The 23787-nt window shown below is 37.1% G+C and overlaps 1 protein-coding gene and 1 long non-coding RNA gene across 3 annotated transcripts; both read right to left on the bottom strand.

Annotated features, from left to right (window-relative positions):
• LOC145229933 (uncharacterized) lies at window positions 1-20645 on the bottom strand. Of its 2 annotated transcripts, none has more exons than XM_080095275.1 (22): window positions 20515-20645; window positions 16610-16738; window positions 13598-13689; window positions 13173-13251; window positions 12551-12685; window positions 11652-11810; window positions 11172-11361; window positions 10492-10648; window positions 8223-8412; window positions 7779-7958; window positions 6964-7121; window positions 6629-6722; window positions 6160-6226; window positions 5921-5981; window positions 5733-5844; window positions 3302-3426; window positions 1895-2021; window positions 1683-1831; window positions 1277-1449; window positions 1092-1222; window positions 814-1029; window positions 1-622 (listed from the first exon to the last, which is right to left on the bottom strand). In XM_080095275.1, the coding sequence occupies exons 1-22, from the start codon at window positions 20611-20613 to the stop codon at window positions 506-508; spliced, it is 2940 nt and encodes a 979-aa protein (XP_079951401.1). In that variant the 5' UTR covers window positions 20614-20645; the 3' UTR covers window positions 1-505. The 2 variants fall into 2 exon arrangements, with proteins under 2 accessions (XP_079951401.1, XP_079951409.1); XM_080095283.1 differs by lacking the exon at window positions 20515-20645 and adding an exon at window positions 17067-18079.
• Window positions 14455-15723, bottom strand: LOC145233857 (uncharacterized). Its single transcript, XR_013861200.1, has 3 exons — window positions 15175-15723; window positions 15009-15111; window positions 14455-14949 (listed from the first exon to the last, which is right to left on the bottom strand). It is a non-coding gene; the product is annotated as an uncharacterized LOC145233857 (long non-coding RNA).
• Window positions 20646-23787: the final 3142 nt, after the last annotated feature.

Raw genomic sequence — 23787 nt, 5'->3', positions numbered from 1 at the left:
CCAACATTAAACAATGCGAGCCGCTTTTAATATCCATCTTTGGGTGTTGTGCGGGCCTGCGTTAACGAATCTAAAGCCGTGTTTAATGTTCGTTTGCAAACTACTGCAACGACCTAAACTTGATCCGAAGTGACCAAAATTTTGTCGTCAACAGTGTAAAGTGGGCTGTATTTGAAATCGTGAATCGCTTTTACTTTTATCGAACGAAGAAATTGTGTCAACTGACGATTTGCATAATAACTTGGCAGAAACAACAGGCTAAACCACGTAAAGAGTATTTGTGTTTAGTTCCAAAGTATGGTACGGGTACAGATACTGCACATGGTAGCCTATAGGTATCGCGAAATCCGTATTTTTAAAACTCTACGCCTGTGCTCATAATACTATTCAGCGTTACTCGGAAACTTTCTCTTTAAAATTTACTAACATTTGGCGGGCCGTAGTTTGCCCACCCCTGCATTAGAACATTACGTACAATTAAGTTAGTTACAACGTTTAATATGATTTATTTTGGCCAATGCAGCTGGTATTTGCAGAGTCCTTTACTCGCGGTCTCTGCTGTTTTACTTGCGTAAAGGTTCAGAATAAAATCTTTGTTTTCCGGAAGATGAACATCAAAAATCTGTAAAACGCATTTTACTATTGGATTTAAATTTGTTGAAAAGTAAAATTTGCCAAATTAACTGTTGCTGACAGGCATATCAACTAAATGATGTTCTTCTAAACAGCATAATTGCCAGAAGAACATCACTATAGTTTGTGTAAATTACTGTCCACTATCGAACTATTGTTAACTATTTATATAAGCCATACCGCTTTAGAGTTGACTTGCGTGCCAACACCGCTGATAGTGCTTCCAGCCTGACACTGATCTCTCGGTTCAAGATCAAAACTGAATTGTAAATCCTTCAAGGGAACGTCAAGTTTAATCTGAACGTTTCCATTCCTGTCAGTTGCAATCATTCCAGTGTAGTGAGAGGCATGAGACAGTTTGAAGTCATAAAAAGGTGACCAATTTTGAACAGCTTTCTAAAAACATTAAAATCGATTGAAAGCAAATTTTCTCGCTCTTGCAATGTAAGACAGATTACCTCAAATTGATCCAAGGTTATTGGTCGATGCAGCAGTTGCCATTCAGGAGCTTCAGGAAAATGACTTGTAATCATTTTATTAGGGTCAGTAAGAAAGTAATGTTCATTGTACGCGTCAACAAGCTTATTCCCTGAAAGATGATGTGTGGTATTCTGAAACAAATTACTAAATATGTTCGTGTTACCTGCCATATGTCTTGCTCCCCAATGGGTATCAATTAACCTCCATTCGCCATGTATGTACACGGCATTCCATGATCCCACAAACCGGGATGGATTTTTTTGAAACGAATGATCAGGAAAGTATCCGACGCATTTCAAGAAACCACGAATCGTTTTGCAATGAATACCTGCTGCCCTGTATATGCGCAAAACAGGCATGACAGACCTAGTACATCATGTTCCACGGTCAAGCTAAAAAACTCAGTAAACTGATGACTGTTTACAGTTTAAGAAATATTTTGCTTTACATGCCAACCTTTATGCGTAAACACTAAATGTATAAAGATATCTTTAAATGTAGTCAGGGGAGCATATCATGTATGCAAACATACATATATATCAACACACTAAAATATTGAGTGATTTTACTTGCAAAGTCGTTGAAACAGAGCTGGGTATTTTGACCGTTTTTCCTTGATTGCTTTTAAATGGCCATAGGGCGAATCCTCCAACACATTATCAGGAAAATTAATCGCGTTTAAATCTTGAGAGCTTATCCAGTGAAACAGAATGCGCACCTACAGCAGGAGAAATTTTGGTTACGTGCACATTTTGCTTTATAACCAAGCTAATCTTCCTACCCTCTCCAGTTCCGTCAATTCACGGACCCACAAATTTTTCATCAGCACTGCAAACGTTACATTTTCGGATACTTCGTTTGTAGCAATATCTTCCAAATCTTCAAAAAGCTCTGTGTTTTCCGTTTTACTAATACAAAAAAGAAACGTCATGGTTTAAAAAAGCCTAGAACAGTGGTTCTTAACCTTTTTATAACAGCCGAACCCCTAGGGTATTCTTCAGCCTTCGGTCGAACCCCAAAGTTACATCCTAGGTTTTTAACCCATTTTGTTTGGTGGGTCGTAATTAGTTTTTGTTCAAACGTAGTGGTAACAGTTACTATTTGTCAGTCTATTGAATTCTGACATAATAATACAGGCAACTTTTTCATGATTGCTTTAATTTCGGCAATTTTTATTTTTTTTTGACCAAAATGAAGAATTGTATTTTTAACATCTGTACACAAACATAAAAAAGATGAAGTAATACGTTTTTGCTGCCAACAAAATTTCGTTGTTTTTTTGGCTAACAAACAACGCGCGCAGTGCTCTTTTTTACGACAAAAAAGGAAATATAACCCTAGTGCAGGGGTGCACAACCTGTTTGCTAGAACGGTCGCATCGCAGATTCTTATTTAACCAACAGCCGCCATTTACCTGATTTTTTTGTTTTCAAGTATTTGGTTAATTTCATGTATATATATACATCATCTTATAGCGCCCAAAAAGTCCAGATTAATTTCTAACTTGTTGCACAGGTTGATCTGCACAGCGTGGAGATCAGTTTTAAGTGTTTATGATGTCATAATCCATATTGTGATGCTTGTGGTACTTGTTTTATTCGCATTGTTCGCACACAATAGGCGTACAAAAAGTTTGACGCATGTGGTTATTAGGCTGGTATTACTCTTTTAGTATCACAAAAATTGATTAGAGCAGTTTAAAAATCAAAATATTTAACAAAAGAGTTTTATTTACATCACGGCCGCCGGTAATATATTTTAATAAACATGTTCACTGCCACACAAACTCGACTCTGCAGCGGCATGCAGCCGTAAGGCCGTAGGTGGTCACCTCTGCCTTTGTGTACCCATCCAGCGTTTTGATAATTGGCAATAGAAATGACATTTATTGTATTTGTGTTGTACTTCCAAAAAAAGATCTTCGTCGAACCCTTGAATCAGCTTTGCCGAACCCCTGGTGTTCGATCGAACACCGGTTAAGAACCACTGGCCTAGAATCACCGCAAACAGAAAAAAGCTTCAAAACAAGTCGAACACTGATCAAGGTTACACTGACGCTGATCGTCTGCCACTCTTTTTGAGTATATTTTGTACATCAAGCAACAATCATAAAAAAAATTTGTCGCCCTGGCTTTGGCTTAAAATCCTTGTTGTATCGAACCATTAAAATCTCACGTCACATTCTAACCTGTATAAAACTTCTTTGCTTGTGTTCGGTGGCACAGGGACAGGTTCTTTGTCGAGAACCGGTTTTAATTCTTTGATTTGATTTTCTCTGTTGACGTTGCTCTGGTGCGATTGGCCTCCGAAATTCTATGTTGTACAACAAACTAGAAGGGTGGCTTAGCACATTTTGTCATTGCACATACACTATAACCTATTTTAAAACATTCATATATTTCCTCTGCTTATTTTATATTGGGTTCCACATTATCCACCGTCTTTTATAACCTTAGTTGTTTCTGCAGGCAGAAACTCATGGGTCCCCACACATGCAAAGTTGAAAATAATGCATTTCAAGAGATAACCATGAGAAAGTTGGGTGTTGTAAGGTAAATCACAGTGATCAGTACTGGGCTTAAATAATAATAGTAATAATTCAATCAAAAGTACTGCAAAATTTGAGCCCAATCCGCCAATGTTTAAAATTTTGACCACTAGAGGAGATTTGAGCAACCGCTGTTAACATTTCTGACGTCATAGGGCTGTTAACAAGCCCCTAACTGCCATTGCACAAAAACGTCCACCAAGCAACCCACAAACACAAGTAACATACGACTGGCCCTTGTAACACTATTGGGCCACAGAGATCTTTCGTTTGTGGTGCCCAGTAACATACAAATATCTTTTACACTTTGGGGGCTAGTGGGGTAAATGTTGGGCCTACAGGGTTGAACACAACAATCAACACCTCTAAATGGCCTCTTCTTCAAGCTATCCAAATTTAATCCCATTCCGACACTGTTTAAAAACTCACCCATTTTAAGGGGTTAACGGGGTAAATAACTGGGGTTATCAACACAAACAAAGTGGGAAGCACATCTACATAACTATATCTACCATATGTGTAAGTTTAATCCAAATTGATTAAACATTTGATGGCAAAACGAGTCGGACAAACTTTGGGGGGTAAAAAAGCATTTTAGGGGGCTAGCGGGGTAAGTACTGGGGTTATCAACACAAACAAAGTGGGATGCACATCTACATAACTATATCAACCATCTGTGTAAATTTCATCCAAATCCATCAAACATTTGATGGAAAAACGAGTCGGACAAACTTTGGGTGAAAAAAAACATATTAGGGGGCTAGCGGGGTAAATAGTGGGGTTATTAACACAAACAAAGTGGGATGCACATCTACATAACTATATCTACTATCTGTGTAAGTTTCATCTAAATCCATTAAACATTTGATGGCAAAACGAGTCGGAAAAGTTTGGGGTAAAAGGGGGCTAGCGGGGTAAATAGTGGGGTTATTTAACACAAACAAAGTGGGATGCACATCTACATAACTATATCCACCATCTGTGTAAGTTTCATCAAAATCCATCAAACATTTGATGGAAAAACGAGTAGGACAAAAAAAGAAAAAACAAACAAACAAATTTGAGTAAAATCAATATGTGTCCCCTTCAGGGAAGGGGACCCATAATAAAGCAAAAAAGGAACTAGAATAGTGGTTTTCCTATATATTGCCAGTTTATATATACTACATCATATTTAACGATGTATCACATATGCCATTTACTATGTTAATAATGGATATATACTTGGCACCTACATTTCATTGGATCCCTATCTTTTTCCTGGCACTTTATAACATAATTCTTTCTGCAAGCATAATCTAATGGGTCCTCACACATGTGCATATGCGATTTGGTAACAGTAAAAATAGGGCACAATCATTGTTAAACTGGAATAGTGGTCCAACTATTTTAACTTTTAACAAAGTTTCAACATTTTTTTTCCTTAATAGCCGTTTGTTTGTTGAATCATGATTCTTAATCCACGCATAGCGTTCCCTGGTGCCGTTAAGTTTCTAAATACCAACAATACGATTGCTTAGCTGGGCTTTTTATGCCCAAAACCTGTTCTGAAACAGTTTTATTAACGCTTTCAGTTTGAGAAGTCACGTTACACAGGTGTAACAAATCGTGCTGCGTTGTCGCTCTGCATTTTGAAACACGAATAAGTTGACCTACATTAACGTTTACAGCGCAATATAACTAACATCGTAACATCTTAATTCCAACCAGTGAGAAAATGGTCAAGTGACGACTGCGTTCATAGGTCCGCGTTACACGGAAAAAAGAAAGGAAAAATATAGACAAAAACAATATGTGTCCCCTCAGGGAAGGGGACCCATAAATACCAAGTTAAACCGTGTATTGCCTGTTGGCAATTATGTTTATGGCAATGTGTGTGTAGCTTTTGTCCATTCTACAACAAAGCGGATCACTGGTTTAAACGTTTTTTTGTCAAGGGGTTCGAATCAAGAAAGCTGCCGGACAGGAAACCTTATCAAGGATTCTTATGTCTGTGTATGAGTCAGGCGCGCTCGCCAAAGTCATGGCCGTGGCTTAAGTGAACGCAAACACATTTATTAATAAATCCTACCATGCCACCTGACGGTTTAAAACTTTTTGACAACCGTTGTCGTCTCTTTCTCAGACGTTCTTGTAGGTACTGTTTTCGCCTATCCTGGTTTCTGCGTTTAATGTTTTCTTCCCTGTAGTACAAGCAGTTTGTGTTAAAATACTTTAAACTTGTGTTTGACCTAACTCGAAATACCAAATTAACTCTACCTCTGAGATTCAAGAAAAATAGCACGAATCTTCTTTTCCATGTCTTCTTTGATGTTTTTGACTGCAAAACAAAAACGCTATACCTAATGACAAAATTAAAGTATCTTTCTGGACAAATGTGATGTGATAATACAAGTTTGCATTGACGATGTAGAGTCGTTTGCATTTAGTTTGCATTTGACGATGTAGAGTCGCAACTACCAAACCCACATCTAAAAGGGAATAAAAACTACATTTACCGTTTATAGTATAATCCACAGCAACTTTTGGTGGTCTTGAATTTCCTCCAACGAGCTTGTCGTTACTCTATAAAGAATGCTCGTAAACTAGTGAAAGCGTTAAAAAAACTGTCATAGGAAATAATTTGAAAATGTTCGAATGATTTCAAAAAAACCAAAAAAAAAATTCCAAATGTAAAGTAGGGTATAGCTAGTCAACTATTTTTCGCAGCCAAAACTGTTGTGTGAATTAAAATTTCTGTATTTACGATATTGCATTGAGATTTAAAGCGTACCTCTACGATCCTAAACAAGTTTCGTGCCAAAATATGCAATATAATAAGGAATATTAGTCAACCTGAGTGTAGCGGATACCAGTTTAAGATTCGATGAGGTCGAAATACAAACGTAACGTTCATCTTCTGGTATTAATTCGTAATCGGGTTATCACCAGGCAACACTTTGTAATAAAAATTCAAGGGTTAAATACCGCCTGAAACATGCTGTTATTGTTTGCCATTCTTATTGGTAGCTGAATGGAAGACGGTTTGCCTTTTATCCTTTCTCTTGTCAATGCTTCTTTCCTGCAAATTGCACAAACTACATTATACTCACGTGCATTCAATCGCAACCAAACATTTTTTTCATGCACTTATTTGCAACCAATTTTTTTACATGCACTTACTTGCAACCAAAGTGGATTTAAAACTTTAGACTTAGACAGACTGTAATAGAGACACGTCATTCCTCAACTAAACTTCGCGTCACGACTTGCATCGAGCAAAGCCGAACGAACCGACTGTTGCGAAATGTGAACAAACCGACCTTACTGTTCCGCCGGTGGCAACGTTTTCCGGTGACACTTCGCTGTCAAAACTTGCGGTCTTTGTACCATCTGTGGCAGGTGTCACTGCCATGACAGTGGCAACGTCCAACCCGTCTTCTGTCAGGGTGCCGGTTTTGTCGGAAGCTACAACGTCAACCTGCAATAAAATGGTTAAATTCAAAACAAAGCAAATCATACTTGTCTTATTTTATTCGCGTTATTGGTGGTTCTGTAGTTTATTTAGTCATTATGTTGCTTTTAAAAGTACCAACGAGTGGACAAACGGGAAGTAGGTTTGAAAAAAATGCCCATCCTTTGATCAGTACAACTCACATTACAGCATAATACAGCACCCTGACAATTGGTAAGAATCGAAATGAGCAATTAGTTGCGGACATAATGACATCCCAAGTCAAATTGAAATGTGCTGAAATGCTGAAACGAAGAAAGTGACACAAAGTGCTGACAGGAAGCGTCCGACAAATATGGTCGCAAAAATCAAATGCATACTTTCTAATCAAGCGGTTCTTAACCCTTGTATAAAGTAAACCCAGTGGTTTGTCAAAATCTTTGTAAAGGGAACAGCGCGTTTCCAAAGGTTGGGAACGTGTGCTCTTTCCGAAACAAAAACTAAGGCTGTTTTTTCCACAGTTGCATAAAATCTAGTACTTAATCATTTTAAGATAAACATAATTTCATAACGAGGATCAGCCCTTAAGCACTCATGCAAACCAGCGATCACAGCATCATATGTAAAAATTGTTCCATTATAATGATGACTAACTTTCGGATTCTTTTTTACTAGAAACCTCACCTGGCCACTGATGTTGATTCTTCGTGGACTGATGTAGCGGATTCTTTGCTGCTTGAGACGATATTGGGCGTAAATGATTCCAATTGTCATGGCAAGCGACAGAGCGGTAGGAGATTTAAAAGATTGAAAAAGATCAATGGCGTTGAAGAAAATGTCTTCAACCGTTTCACCCATTAACGCCTTTAAATGAGAGTTTAGTATGTAAAGTATAAGGAATTACATGAATATTTTTTTCAGGTTATAGATTTCAAAACCTGATATACAGAAAACCTCGGTTAATCCAGACCCGATTAGACCCCAAAAATTCGGATTTCGATTAGTTAAAGGCCTTTCACATTACATACAAATCAAAATGAAGCAGGACTTTAATGGAAACGTTCGGGAACATTATTTCCGTTCAATAGATCCCAGAGGCAGTTACTTGAATAAGCAATCGCCACACACCTGTGTCACCACAATGTAGATAAATCCGCACACTGCAATCCCGAAGAGAACACCGATAAACCTGTTGGCGTCCCGCAGTAGTTTCATGTCGACCGGTTTTGGATACAAGATGCTGTGAACGAGCTGACCCTTGGCTGTGTGATATGCCGTTCGAACCACCACTCCTTTTACAAGCTCGCCCGGGCAAACACTGCAACCAATGTGTCATGTTGTAATATTTTTACATGCGAGCCGCTTAAGTTCACGCAATGAACAGAAACCCAACGTTATTGCAACACTTGTGTCATGAATGTGTGAACATAATATATTGCCTACTCATAGGCGCCGAACACGGTATGCCGGGTATGCCACGCATACCCGGACAAAAACCTCGGGTATGCCGCATACCCGAGAATCGGACCAACGTTAGTCATGCGTTATATGCTTTGTGGAAATTATTCTGATACGAACCAATATGTACCATACACAACTAATTTCAATCGCGGTTATTGTTTCACAACCCATGAACTATTCGCATTCATTACAATCATGACAATTGTAACGTCTTCGAGAAGCATTGGAATTTGAACATTAAAGGGTAGTGAAAAATAAAACGAAGGTGTTGGCGCTCGCTTACAGAAGTAGGAGAAACGCTGCTGTCCCGGGTTATACGTTAACAACCACGTGATAAAAAAGTTTAGCGTTTGTGAACTAAACAATCTTAGTTCTAACTGCATTTTACGCAAGGACACCGACTGTCTGGTTTCAACCGAAAAAACAACAACGCTTATATTGTTACGTCACAAATGTAAGGTTGATACTTAATTAGCGAAGTTTCTGGCCGTTTGGGACATCGTTTGAAGTACACTAAACTTTAAAGTCAATAATGCGCCACAATATGATTCACTGCGTTAAATAGGCGACACGCTGTAAACGGAACATACGATTTTATAAAGTATAAAACGATTTTTGGGATGGCTAGGCCAGAAGTGTGTGGGCTTTGTTGCTTGAAAACAAAGCATTTTTTTAGTTATTAGCCTACAGAGAAAATAACGACCTAAATCTTTGTGTATCTTGATTGTACCGCCTCACCGTAATTTCGGCCTTATTTTTGTAATGTTACCGCGTTACCGCGCACAAACATGCGTTGAATTGCAACACTAGCAGAAGGGCATGGCATTGGAACTATGGTGTGTAAACTTATATACTGCAAGCTTTAACGTAGTCACATCATATGTAGCGACAGAAAATAAATTTGGTGTTTCATGACGTCATTTCGTGACGTCATATATATGGCATACCCGAGAAAAATTTGAAGTCGGCGCCTATGTGCCTACTTGTACATTTCAGCAGTGGTTTTACACCGAACTCGCCTTAAAAGGTTCGGACCGAAACCGAATAAATTTGGCCGAATCAGGCCGAACCTAAAGTCCCCTTTCTGATCGATGTTTTCAACTAAATATTGTGTTGCTGATGTAGGTGAACTGGTTTGTGGCACTCCAAAATCACTTTAACAAAGTGTAAGCTTTACTTAGTTCTATAATTTTGCAGACAACATGGCTCGTATCTTTTAGAAACAACAATTAGTTAATCAATTTATGATGTTTCATATTGGTAATATTGTCATTTAGGGCATTAATTTCATACAATCAAAAAGTTCGGTTTCGTTTCGGCCGAATTCTTAAAAAAGTTCGGGCCGAAACCGAAACATTGGAAAGCGGCATATTCGGACGAAACGTTTCGGCCAACCGAAACTTTGGAACATCACTTGTTTAGATGTGAACCATATACATTGCCTGCTTGTACATTTCAGCAGTGGTTTTAACCTTTTTTGAGCTTCACTATTTTGGGAATTAATAATTTTTTGGAAAATTTCGCCAACATGCATCAAGTGGTTAGAGCTTCTAACAATAAAATCCACAACAGACAAAGTTTGCTAAATGTCGATACATGGCTTAAGGAGCACAGTTATTTACCTAAATTGGGTTGGTTTAGAAACTAAGTTTATGAAAAGGGTTTATTGTTATTACTATTATTATAAAACCTCACCCCAACCCTAATAGCAATAATCGTCAGCATTATTTACACAATTTTGCTTGAAATATTATTTAATGCTCTGCCCAATTTATCGTTATTTTTGAAATATAGAATATATTTAGTCAATATAACCGTCATTAGTTTTTAATTCAACTTAAGCAAGATTACAACAACAGAACAAGACTATTTCGTTTGTTAATTTTTCCTCACAATTTTCTTACAAAAACTCCTCCAATCTCTTACTTGGTCTTACCGTGTTTGAAGAACTTCTGTGCCACAAAACAAAGTGTGTCTTTTGTGCAGGTCTGCTGAATATACATTTTGCATTTTACTCGCTGCCTTCGGCAACGGAGTCTTTGTGATCGGAACACTCTTCCCAGTCAGCGTGCTTTCGTTCACTATACAAGTCCCTGCGAAAAAATGAATTTTTAGTGAACTCTCCTTTTCATCGAGTGAAGTAAAAGAAATGTAAGTTACGCAATTGCCGAACATGATTTTTGCAGCAGCCAAATTTGTTGTTTCAAAAAGGATATATTTGTGACTATTTGTGATGGGCGTACGTACTAAACGACCTTGAAGGAATAGCTGCAGAGCTCATAAATTGTTTTGGTTCAAATCTATTTGGACTATGATAATAAACGCATTGGTCCTAAACAGAGCTTTGCCAAACATTGGGGTCAAAAACCAACTACAAATAGGTTTTAGCAGGTCATACTGAAAATTTCATTTCTATCCTTATTAAGCTATAAAATGAATCCTAAGAAAAACATAAGTAGTTCATGACAACAAAACGACCATTTGACAAGATGATTTTGCTTTGCATACGTGATTTGGCACGTTGGTCTTAAACACACGGCATTTCAGTGCCAGCACAGAGTTCACGACAGATGGTTTTAGCTTAAACCTCGCGACCATGTTGCTGTGTTGATTTACCTGAAACTAAGGCTACGTCACAGGCCAACTGAGCACCATGTTGCGGTATGACTATGACGTCACCAGGTACGAGTTCCTTGCCACAGACATCTTTGGTAAGGTTTTCACCATTTTCTTGCCTTTGAACCTTCATTGTAATGTCGTTGTGGTATTTCACCATGTTATGAAGACTGACCCGTTCACGACGAACCTGGAAAATCACAGAAAAAATATGTTTAGTTCAACCAAGAACTAATAGCCAGTTTTAACAGATTGCAACCAGGTTACAGGTATCATAAAGCAGTATATATTTTTAGTCTTTAGAATATTTATGTCATACTTTATGTAATCAATGTTTGTATATCCTTTTGGGAAAGTATTTTTTTTTACATTTTTTACAAACAAAATCATACAAATTAAAAAAAAATCAGACCAAAGTTTATGTTTAAAAATGTTATATATTTCTGTAAAAATTACAATGGCTTAAAATGACTACATTACCCGTATCAATGATGTTATTGCAGATGAAAACAAAATGATAAAAATTGCTGTAGCATAAACATAATATTCATCAAACCACAAGAATATCACAGCAAATAGTTGGAAGACGTAAAGGGGATTCAGGATCTCTGACATCAACAAATACAAGTTTGACGGGATCTGAAAATACAAGCACTTTGCATCTACAGGCAACTAGTAAAGGTTGTTAATACACAGCCTCAAATTTAGTCCCTTTAAAAAATAATTAAGCAATATCTGATTCTGTTCCTTGAAGCCAGTGATACTAAAACTTTACAGCCAGTGATACTAAAACTTGAGTCTTTGCAACTTTAAACAACAAAAATTGCTTTTCAAATTCACATTTAATATATACTATATAACTAGAAAGACAGATTTCCTATGTGTTGCCAATTACAATGTATTATATCTCAATGGTTGTCCACATCTATAGGATTTGATCCTATTTTTTGCTACGCAGTGGTTACATGTAACATAATTGTTTCTGCCAGCAGAAGCCAATGGGTTATAGACAGGGTTGCCATACTGTCCTTATTTCCAAGATTTGTCCTAATATTGAAAGGCAATGTCTTAGAAAAAATATTGTCCTTATTTCTTAGAAATGTCCTTGTTTTTTGACTTGAGTCCTTATTTTGTCTTATTTTCAATGGTTACAAGTCAAATCCCTATGGCAAGTGATATGCCAAGGCTTGTGTAAACACAAAGAGTTCAAAAGTGCTTGTTTTGTTAGTGAGAAAATTTAATTTTTCGGTTGTCCTTATTTCGGGGCCATGTCGACGGCAATCCTGGTTATAGATAACAAAAAATATAAAATGTACCTTTCCCTATGGCTTAATTAAACCTAAAAAACGGTTACTTGTGTTTAGTTAAAATCAACTTACTCTGACAGTGATAACATTTGGGCCAAACAAGTCACATCTGTTTTTTACATCAGCCTCATTTAAACCAGCGGTCGAATTTTGATGGATTTGCTCAAGCGTCGCCCTTTTATCCAGACTTCGAAGGCGACAGAAAGTCTGTTAATACATTCTAGTTTTTAGTAATGGTCTAGGCTGGAATTTGACTGCTTGTGTGACATTGAAAAAAGATCAATGTACAGATTGTTTTTGCTTTTGCAGCCAACTCTAGCCATTTTTTATTCTTGTTTTTTTTTTCACAAAAAATGTCAACTGATGCTAATCTACAATTTGAAATACAGCAAAAAAACAAAATATAATTCATGAATAACCACAGTTACCTACACTATTACAACTTTATAAAAGGGTAAATTAATTTTACGTACGGGCTATGTACAATTGGATACCACATGTATTGGACCTTACTGTCAGGTTTACACAAATTTTAATTCCTTGAGATTTGAGTAATTTAGCAATTTACTTAAACAGGTGTCAATTTTGGAAAAAAAATTAAGCAGGTTTTTTTATTGTTTTTACAAATTGGGACAATGCTTGATTAAAAGGCAAATTATCCAGGTGTCAAACCACAAGGCATGTTAAAACTTACATGAAGACTCTCATCCCATATGTAGAGTGTATCATGGTGGATAAATGCTCTGACAAGTTGGTCCTGGGTAGCCAAAGTACTACAAAACATCTTTTAGTCAAAATTTTTTGATAATGCATTTTCAACTTGTTAGCTGCTGTATACCTAATTGAAAATAGAGTCAACTTTGTGGTCTTTGACAAAAGGCAATGAAATGAACTTTCTTGTATGTTATTAAATAACTGCTACATTACATGTAGTTTGTGATAATTTGGAAATATTTAGCAAGTGCTATATGTTTTTGACTGTTTTAAGAGTAAATTACATGGCAGTTTTCCTAAATCATGTGAAAGTTGCATAGAGATTCACAGTTTGGGGATATTTTACCTATGCTATTGGGAAACTAAAAATTTTTTTTGCTCAGTTTGAAAAAAAATCACTTATACCGATCGATGAGTTCAGAAAGCCGACTGGGGTAGGCTTGCACCATAAGCATGGCTTTCTCTTGTTGTATGCTTTTGATGGTTGCTACAAATTTCTGCAAAGTAATGAATAGCTATTGAATATGGCACAATTCCTAGACTGTACTGTGGACTTTTCCAAATAAGCCTTATACCATGTTTTCCATTTCGCGTTTAGGCTTAACCCAAAGCTTCCTGGAAGGGGACACAGCTTGATTTCACTCATTATTTTTTTCTTTTTCTCTGAAGAAGTTTGCCCATGCACTTTTGGCAAAAAAATTTTGTGGATTTGGATGAAACTTTCACAGACGGTAGATATAGTTATGTGCCACCTCCTTTGTTTGACTTAAAAACCCCAATATTTACATGAAGCGATCCTGGCAAGTAGCAAAAAATGGCTCCAGCAACCACACAAAACATCGCATGACTTTTGTTGAAAGGAGAAAATTTTATACCTGCACTAAGTCAAGCATGCAGAATTCAAAAATGCAAAAAATACTACTGCGGCTAAACCCCAAAAATCGCATCTGAATTTTGGGTCGAAATATCCTGATTTTGGTAACTTAAAATAAATCGCATTTTTTTAACTAGCAGCCCCAATTTTTGGTGCATACCACTTAGATTTTTGGAACTGTAATGGGCTCTGCACACCAGACGCGGTTGACGGTGACGGCTAGCGATGTCAGCGCCGGCGGTTGTTGGCGGATTTGCCGCGTAACGTTTGGCGCGACGTTGACCCTTCACACCGGCAATGCGGTTGCCGTCAACGACTTTTGTTGCTAAGAAAACTGGGTCAATGTGCTCGACATATTGAGTGTTTCTACGTCTTAAGAAAGTTGATACGAAATTCTGTTTAGTTTATTTTGTGACAAAATATGATGTTGATCGTCATTCCACTGTAAAATGTTTCCAAAAACAAAAAACAATTGCAACAGCAATATTGGATTTAGTTTACTTCTGTCATTGCGTTGAAACACACTTTCCTGTTTTACAGACACTTTATGTTTGAAAGTTGGCAATATAGAAGCAATAACATAAATGAACACAATTTAGAAAACACAAGATTGCATAAATGCAAAGAAAACAATCATATAACAACACATAAAAAAGCTTAAATGTAAGAAGATGCATGTGCATAAACTTGCACATTGTTGCACAATCATAATGCTGCTAGACGGTGTCAAATGTGAGGAAAAAAGTGTATTCGTTGGCTTGTGGCATCTCTTTCTCTGAAGTTTGTAACTTCACCATTTTGCAATGTGATATTTGATAAGGTTTTCATAGGGAAATTCCTTTCTATGGTCAGACAAACATGTCACAAAATCATGTCTTAAACTCTGGAAACATATGAAACAATTGATCAGCAGAAACTACATTTTTATTCAAGTATGCCAACCTGGAAATCCATACACAACATTTTCTTTTCTTGCCATGAAGTTTATTGAACAGGTGCACTGGTGTTGCTGAATCAGTCATAGACATGTAGATTAGGAAAAGTTCTGCAACAAATCATAGTTGTTAAAGAAGCAATACATTTAGAATTTATACCAAAATTCACCTACACATAGGGTCATAGGCTCATATGAATAGTGTTTCCATCCTGTTAAGATTTCAACAGCAGCACCTCTCTTGTACTTTTCTTTTTGCAAAGTTGTGGTTACATAATTACAAAAATAATTCATAAAATATGACCAGTTGACTATCCAAGAATCATCAAAAAGCTGTAAATAAAAGTTCTTGAAACCACTGGTAAAAATTAACAAAAAACAATTAAAACAAGATAATTTGTACCAATACTATCAGTACTTCATTGACTCCATTATTATTTTTCTGGTAAAGAACAATAAAACAATCCACCTACACAAAAAGACCGAAATCACGCAGAAATGTATCGTAAACAAGTCGAACATCGGCCGAATATCAAGTTTTTCATCCAGCAGTCTAGCGCGGCTGACGGAAAAGTTAAATCTGATTTAATTTTGCCGTCAGCCGCTTCAACCGAGAAAATCACGCCGTCACGGCAAGTCGCTGTCTGGTGTGAATACCCCATCGCTTGCCGTCGAACGCAAAAACGCGTCGCTATCCGCCAACCGCGTCTGGTGTGAATCTTGCTTAAGGTCTTTCCCCAAAAAATTAGCAACATTTGAATTTTACTGTTTTATTTTAAGTTACCAAAATCAGGTTAATGGGGCTTACAGGGTAAAACAAAACAATGGACACCTTAAAATTAGGTAATCTCTAAAGTTTAGAGTCTAAACTGTCTCATGTAATTCTGACATTGCACAAAAAATCACCCATTTGATGGGGGTAGTGGGGTAACTGATGGGGTTCCCAATTGAACAATGTTTACAAATTTGACCACTAGAGGTGTTTTATATAGCAACTCCAAATTCTTCTGACATCACAGGGCTATACTACCATGTGCACCACTAAGCAATGAAAGTAGATTACAAACATTGGTAACATTTGTTTTGTTGCCTTTATTATACTATTACACCACAGAAACCTTTCGTTTGTGGTGCACAGCAACATACAAATATGTTTTACACTTTGGGGGCTATCAGGGTAAATACTGGGGATATTCAGTCAAACGAAACAGATGGCACATTTACATGACTATGTCTACCATCTGTGAAAGTTTCACCCAAATCCACCAAAAATTTCATGGCAATATGGAGTAGACAGGAAAGAAAAAAACAGAAAACAAATCGAGTAAAATCAAGAAGTGTCCCCTTCAGGGAAAGGGACCCATAAATATCTATGCATACATGGGGGTGATGAAAACACACTGGAACGAAAAAAAAACAGACTCCTATGTGTCAAGATAATCAACTGGATCAAGAAATATTGGATAAAGTAGCTAACGTTAAACATAAACAAGTTCTTCCCGTTAAGTAAAATAGGTGTTGTTTACATATAGCATATGTTATGTGAACGTGATTCAATGCTCACTTGGGTTGGACAGTCTGTTATTAAAACCGAAGATAGCCACTGTACCTCTTGTGTGTCCACAGGTGTCAATAACACTGCTGTCATGTCTTTGCGAGTGGCTTTGGTGTGAGTGCATTTTAATCTCCAATCCGGTTTCCAGTAGAAGACCAGCTGCAGAAAGCCAGCACTACAAAGCTGTAAGCAACAAAACAACAGTAGCTTTATACAATGTCATCCACACTTGCACAAAAACAAGTTACACTTTGGAACGCTATGCACAGATCTGTTCATAAGTATAAGGAAACAAATAAAGAAAATAATGGTTCAAATAGATGCAAATTGCAACATGTTTTATTATTTTTCGCAAATGCTAATGTCATTATCAGTGATATGAGAACCCACATAAGTTACACTTGTTTATGACCACTTCAGTCACATAAAAGATTGATAAAAGGTGTGAAACCAGCATCACATACAACGTTAGATAAAAGGTGCACAGGAGAGACAGTGAGGCATAAACCACCTGGTTTTGTGAGAAGTATGGTAGTAGACGGGTATAAAGCAACCGCAACAATATACAACATTTTTAAACACAAGAACACCAAAGTTACACTGTTTAACATAAGTCTTTTTTAAAGAAAACTATAAACCATGATCAGGTCTGTAAACACTAAGCTTAACAAACTATGTACAGGATATTAACCCATGACATATAAAGTTCACCAAAGAAACTGCCTATTGTATAAAATATAGGTAAGTAAACATATCTATAGTTTTTGGTACAAATCTTTTTTGTTAAAACACTGTAACCAGACAATGCTTTTTGCGGTCAAGGTTAGCAATTAGCATGCATAGATTTTGCAGCTTGCTAAGACAGGAAATCTATCATTATTGAATCGTTTTGATCGCAGTTTGTCATGCGTGATATATTCAACAGATCAATAGCAGATAAAATCAACCTTTTCGATTAAAATATAATAATTGTCCATTTTATGGGACAAAACAATAATGTTCTACTGATATATGACCGATGATGTCATTTGTCACCTTGTTGCAATTAAACATACATTGCAACATTTTCTACAAGTGTTTTATTATAATTACGTGAACGTGACTCTGACTATTATATCCACACAGGCGCCGACTTTGAATTTTCCCGGGTAAGCCATATTATATGACGTCATAAAATACCAAATATCTTTTTGTCGTTAGACATGATCCAAGTCTATACTTTGGATATGATAAGACTACGTCAGCGATTTTACTGCTAGGTTCTTCTGCAGCTGTTGCAAATTAACGAATGTTTGTACACCATAACACCACATTGCACACTACAAAAATGTGTCCCACATCCTCACATCGGCGGGGAGGCGGAAGAGTGGAGAACTGGGGATGGTAAGGTTGAGCCCGGATGACACCAACGCAAGTTACATACTTTGCCGTACGTTGTATGCATAGGCGCCGAGTTTTACCAAAATGCAAGGTGGCGGACATAAATCACTACCCGTCACTAATGCGTGCAACAACAAAAACTCAAATTCAAAGCCAAACACACTTTCCATTGAATGCAACGTTCGTCAAAATCAGAAAAATTATATTATTGGAATAATGTTTAGTTCGCAATTGCAACACGTTGCTGTATCGTTTATCATTGACTTAGCAACGTTCAAAAAATGTTTCGTCAAGTTTAACAATTTCTTACAACACGTTTGCACTGTACACAACAATGGTCCAATATTCGCAGGAGACAATGGTTTGTTTGACATCATAAACAAAGCACTAAACAAAAATGGCTGCAGTTTTAGGGCGCGTTTTGTGGCTGTACCACCATGCTTGTTTAAAAGCAAATTTGTTCCCAATTTTTTTCAGATTTGACGATGCTTCGTACGATACCGCTACAAACAGGCCAAAATATCCACGGTGGCCGCCACCGTGCTTTATAAACCCAAGGTTTGCCTCCGCATATTCGGCGCCTATGGTTGTATGTATTAGTATACATCAAAACTGTTCACCATTTTTTTTAAATATCCATCTCAACATAAACATTTTCATGCAACAAAGCGCATGTACGTTTGGCCTAGAGCCCTAGAGTAGACCAAGGGTGGGCAACATACAGCCCGCGAGCAACGGCCGGCGACCGCATTGAAAATTCCCATTTTTGGGGGGTCGGCAGAATGCAATGTACGTGCCATCGCCTGGGTGGCCTTCGCAACATCACCACTTTTGGGCCCGTGCATGCAAAAATGTTGCCCACCCTTGGCCCAAAGTTTACATAAAACATATACTTTGTTTTATGTTTACTTTGCTTTGGCCTAGCCCAGGGGTGGGGAACCTTTTTGTTCATAAAGGCTACTCAATAGTCGTTGTGTAACTTTCACTTGCATAGTTGTAGGACTTACGATCCAAAGGTAAATAAACTTCCCACTACATTTTCAACTTCAATACAACATTTACTTTCAGATGCGCTTGTTTACTCATATCAGTGATCTTAGGGCAGCTTGTGACATCACAGCCAGGTATTAGACATTAAATTATGTGCAAACAATTGTCTTCTTTATTAAAGAAGTAAGATTGCAGAACCATGAGCTCTTGGTAGTGTCCAGAAAGCCCTTTGTGAACCACTATGGGACCAATGGCTCTAGTGTGAACACCGCTTCCCATATTAAATAGTAATGGGAGGTAAGAAAAAATCGCCCCAAACAATTTCGTTTATTTTTCTTCGACTTGTGCAGCGTGCATTATCAAGATCCTAAAATGTATTTTGGCATCAAAGGCCACACTCTGTGCCCTAAAAGGCCGCAAGTGGCCTTTAGGCCGCTCCTGGCCTAGCCCTAGACATTATAATACTCGTTTTATAAGTTTCAAAGTCGTTTGTTACGTTTACAACGTGTCTATTTACGTAGTAAATTGTATGTGACGCATAATTAGTTTGGTCTTTAGCTGGTCCAAAAGTTAAGCTTCGTAAGGCGTTCTGCTCTAAAGGTTGAGGTACCAAGCCTACGTTTGTGAAGTAATAATACGCGTTGGGAAGATTTTTTTCAGTTGACTAGTCAGGCGTTGTCCTTGCGGTAGCGGCAGTTAAATAACAAAGAAAGGACTGTTTTCTCATAATTTAGTTCACAAACGTTAAACTTGTTTATCACGTGGTCGGCGACGTAATACCATAGGTGGCGACTCCTAACCTCCTCCCGTAAGTGGGCGCCTCTTTTCACAACAACATGGTTGTGCTTTTTACCACCCTTTAATGTTTAAATTTCAACGCTTTTTGAAGAGTTGATAAATTGTTATAAATTTGACCAATTCATTTGTTGTGAGCATCAGCCGCCATCGAAAGTAATTTTATTTATTACGGAACAGCATTGGTCGGTATTTCTAGAAAGCATATAACGCATGACTAACTTTGGTCCTATTCTCGGTTATGCGGCATACCCGAGGTTTTAGTCGGGGTATACCACATACCCCTGTTCGGCGCCTATGATTATACCACTGCATACTTGTTGATTTTGTATATTTACAAGTGAAAAAATACTAGTTGGAAGAATAATTGTAGGATTTTATTTTTGACACGGTTTGCATTTACCCAAGCAAAACTTATTTTCATGGCACATAAAATGACATATTACTTTGTGCAAAAAAAATCAGAATGAAACCAAAATGTTCAGTTTAATGGTTTAATTTAAAAGTATACATGCTTGGTATTGAAGTTATTTCGGATAACGTTTTGCATTGCTGTTCCTAAGAGCAAAACTGAAGACCGCCAAGCAGAGCATACAAGCTACAAACATCTAATTTGTCAAGTGATGACAACTGGGTCTTACATTCTCAACCGGTTACAGTCATGTCAAAATGATTGTACCAGTAAAAAATTAAACACAAAACTGTCATGTATTGTCACACAACCAGTTGTTAATGTTATTGTGCTGTGGAAATACAAAGGTTATGGTGGGGTGTAAAAATACTCATATACTTACTGTGACAATGAATGACAGACAGGTTTTTAATTTATTCCTCCTGTAGCCCTGACAAAGCAGCTCTTGTGGAGTTCCTTTGTCGATGCTTGACGAAAACATCTCCGAAGCTTTTGAATTGTGACAATGACTGTATATTGGTTTTAAAAGTAGTATTACTTAATACATACTTTATTACTTAAATAGTAAATATAACAATGAATCCTGTCATGATCAATAAAAGAAAGCAATAGAACAATAATACGGTGATTTTACAACAAGTTCCATTCAAAAGACTATGTAACGAACAAAAATGCTTATATAATCCAGTGCTGCAATGATTTCTTTACCTGAGCGAAATAAACATCACTTAACTCAAATCATTTTTGGTCTAAAGCAATTTGTCACATGTATGCAACACTGTCTGGTATACAGGCTTTCTCTGTTCGTGGGTAGGCAAACAAATTCCACAGCTCTGTGTGCAGAAAAAACTTTTGTTTGTTTGTAAGGCTCAGAAGCCATGCTTTAAATACGAAAAAAGAAATCTACCTTCGGTGCTTCTACCAAATAACTGACCTGTGCGCAGCCATTGACATAAATCACTACACAAACAATAGCGTTAGACATCGTAACAGCACAGGTTTAAACATGCCTTGATTTAAATACTGGATTGCCAGTACCATCGACTACTTGCATTTGCAGTGACTCAAGCTTGTGTGAAGGTTAAATGGGTGTGATTCGTACGTTCGGTGTGACAGCCCCTGGTCCATGTCTTTGAACATGTTCTATTACATAAATTACAGACCAAAATCTGACACACAGCAGACGTTCATCTTGAAGCTCTATCTGTGCCACAGTGACGTGTGAAATCCAATGTAAAACTGTTACTTATTAACACATTTAATGAAACAAGTTGATTACGGCGAAATAGAGGCTCTGTCAATTTTGAAGAGCCGTTTCAATTAGTTTCCGACATAGGCAGCATTCTACAATATTTTAATTCTCATGAGCATGAAATTATATTGCAAATGGACCAGAAATTGGCACTGATGTTATACACTTTTTTAACGGAGAATTACTATTATGAGAATTTCTAACTTTGTATTCAACTTCTGTTGAGTTGAGTTGAGTTTATTTCGCTTGGTGAAAGAAAACATAGCGATACAATAGCACTAAAAACAATCACCAAGCCGGAAATAGCTGCGCAACGTTAAAACGTTATTAAGCGCAAAACAGTAAAGGGCACAATTGGTGGATGGTACCAAAACGCGCTGCAGCTACACCGTATTATAAAGCGTTATGTGACTGGGGCTCACAAGAAAGTGACGTTGGCGCAGTGATGGTTAACACGACTGGGGAGGGAACGTTGGTGGGACCAGTCGAGAGGGCCCTATAAACTAACCACCCGTGTTGGGGTTGTGCATATTTATTTAAATTGTTACAATTTGGTTTGTGGAAGTAAAACTAAAAACTAAAATTAAATTTATCCTGCGACTTTAATGCAGTTGAAACATAAAACGTAGATATAAATCAATGCAGTTTTAAGATACTAAAAAGCTAACAATTAAGTAATATACGTATGTGTTAAACAAAACATGTCAAAATACGAACAACCAGTTTTCCCTGCACAAAAGAACATTGTATAACTTGTTAATCTCTCTCACCTTTCACTAACTCTATACCTGCTAGACAGGACACTCCCTATATTTTTTCCAAATACGGACCATGATAGAGGTGATTAGCAAATACTTATCCGCGTAAGTGAGCACACAAGCTGTATATAAGCTTGACTTCCTCATACTTCTGCTTGTTTGTGAACGAAAAACTTCTCTGTTAGACTAACGTTGATATGGGTTTAGAATTATTAAAAAAAATGAAAGGGTTAACAATAAAAAAGTCTGCTGATGAAATTTAAACGCATATTTCAAAATGACAACAAAAACTTCATGTTGCTGTTTATTGGAACTAAATGATAAAAATTACAATCCCCAAAATATTACCTTGCAGTTACAAGCATTTATACTTCTACAATTCGAAATCGCTTAAAGGGTTAATGAGGAGGACTGAAATATTTTTCCCTCAAGAAATCAAATAAAGAAGGGGATTAGCATAGCGTTGAATCTTGATCGCAAAAACTACTACAGAGATATGGTTGAAATGTTTTCAGGAATAAATCGTTTTAGTTGTTTACAAAAATTGATGAATGCTTCGCGGAGACAGCTAGATCTACCTATATATATATACAGGTTATTAACTAATCGCAATTAACTGTATATATAGTTTAACAAAAATTGTTTTACGTAGTGGATTGTTTCTTTGAATTTATAGTTTGGCCTCTAATTGAGTTTAGACTGATAATAACGTTAACGTATTAAGATTGATAATAACATTGTATAAGTTCAAGCTGTAACTCAAAATGAAAACTGTCCCTTTCTTGAAACTTCTGCTGACGTCTTTTTCTGCATTTCACATTTCGGTTCTGTTAAACAAAATTGTGATGTTTCCTTTGTTGTCCAAAAACGCAATTACTAAAACGTTTTATCACGATTGTGTATTTTATATTAAATTTACAAGAAAAAAATGTATTCCTTGATGTTTTGTTTTCATACTTTTCTATTTTCCTTTTAACGGAAAAGGCAGCCCATTGTATAAAGTTAACATACGCTTATGTTACTTATTTTCAGTGTTAGGTAGTGATGAAGCGAAATCGCATGAAAAAGCCTTAGATCTACCAACAATGGTTGAAACCGGTCGGTGACAACAGGAAAATACAATGGTCACGGACAGTAACGTTTTGCCTGATAAGCTGGGCGGGTCGTTGTTGACCCACAACAAACAAACTCTGCAGGCTAATATTGATAGTTACCGGTTGGAAGTTGTCAAATAGCTATACCGCTTTCCATGTCGTGTTGTACTTTCCAGTGTTTGAGATGGCGCAACCAGCCATTGTCGCGAACGGACTCTGACCACCGCTGATCAGGCGCCCAAATTTAATTAATTTCAAACTTGCGAAATAATAAGGTAAACTTTGGTGAACGTTGCTGTGTGTGTGTTACCATGTTTAAAGATAAGATGGTGTCATTTAAAACATTCTTCGAAGATCCTCTGCGCCTACATATTTCAGGCAAAATAGCTATTCCTATAACTTGTCTTCTGGGTTGTCATTGTCCCATGTCACTAAGGTAAAGTGCGATCATGAATATACGCAAAAATGAATCAAATCACTGTTGTTAGCTTATGCAACCACTCTTTATTCGATTCAAGATTTACCTCGTTTGGAAGTGGTATTACTTGTGT

Source organism: Phallusia mammillata, chromosome 1 (genome assembly GCF_965637545.1).
Source record: "Phallusia mammillata chromosome 1, kaPhaMamm4.hap1.1, whole genome shotgun sequence".
Classification (NCBI taxonomy): domain Eukaryota; kingdom Metazoa; phylum Chordata; class Ascidiacea; order Phlebobranchia; family Ascidiidae; genus Phallusia; species Phallusia mammillata.
The sequence above is the reverse complement of the archived record's forward strand: the minus strand, read 5'-3'. Positions and strand labels throughout refer to the sequence as shown.

Bases quoted from the DNA above. Each gene is read 5' to 3' on its own strand.
- LOC145229933 (XM_080095275.1), bottom strand. From the start codon at position 20,613: ATGTTTTCGTCAAGCATCGACAAAGGAACTCCACAAGAGCTGCTTTGT. The intron at 13,690-16,609 runs GTACAGTGGCTA...ATTACTTTGCAG, and splicing joins CACCTGTGGACACACAAGAG to AAATTTGTAGCAACCATCAA. The intron at 13,252-13,597 runs GTATAAGTGATT...GATGTTTTGTAG, and splicing joins CTTTCTGAACTCATCGATCG to TACTTTGGCTACCCAGGACC.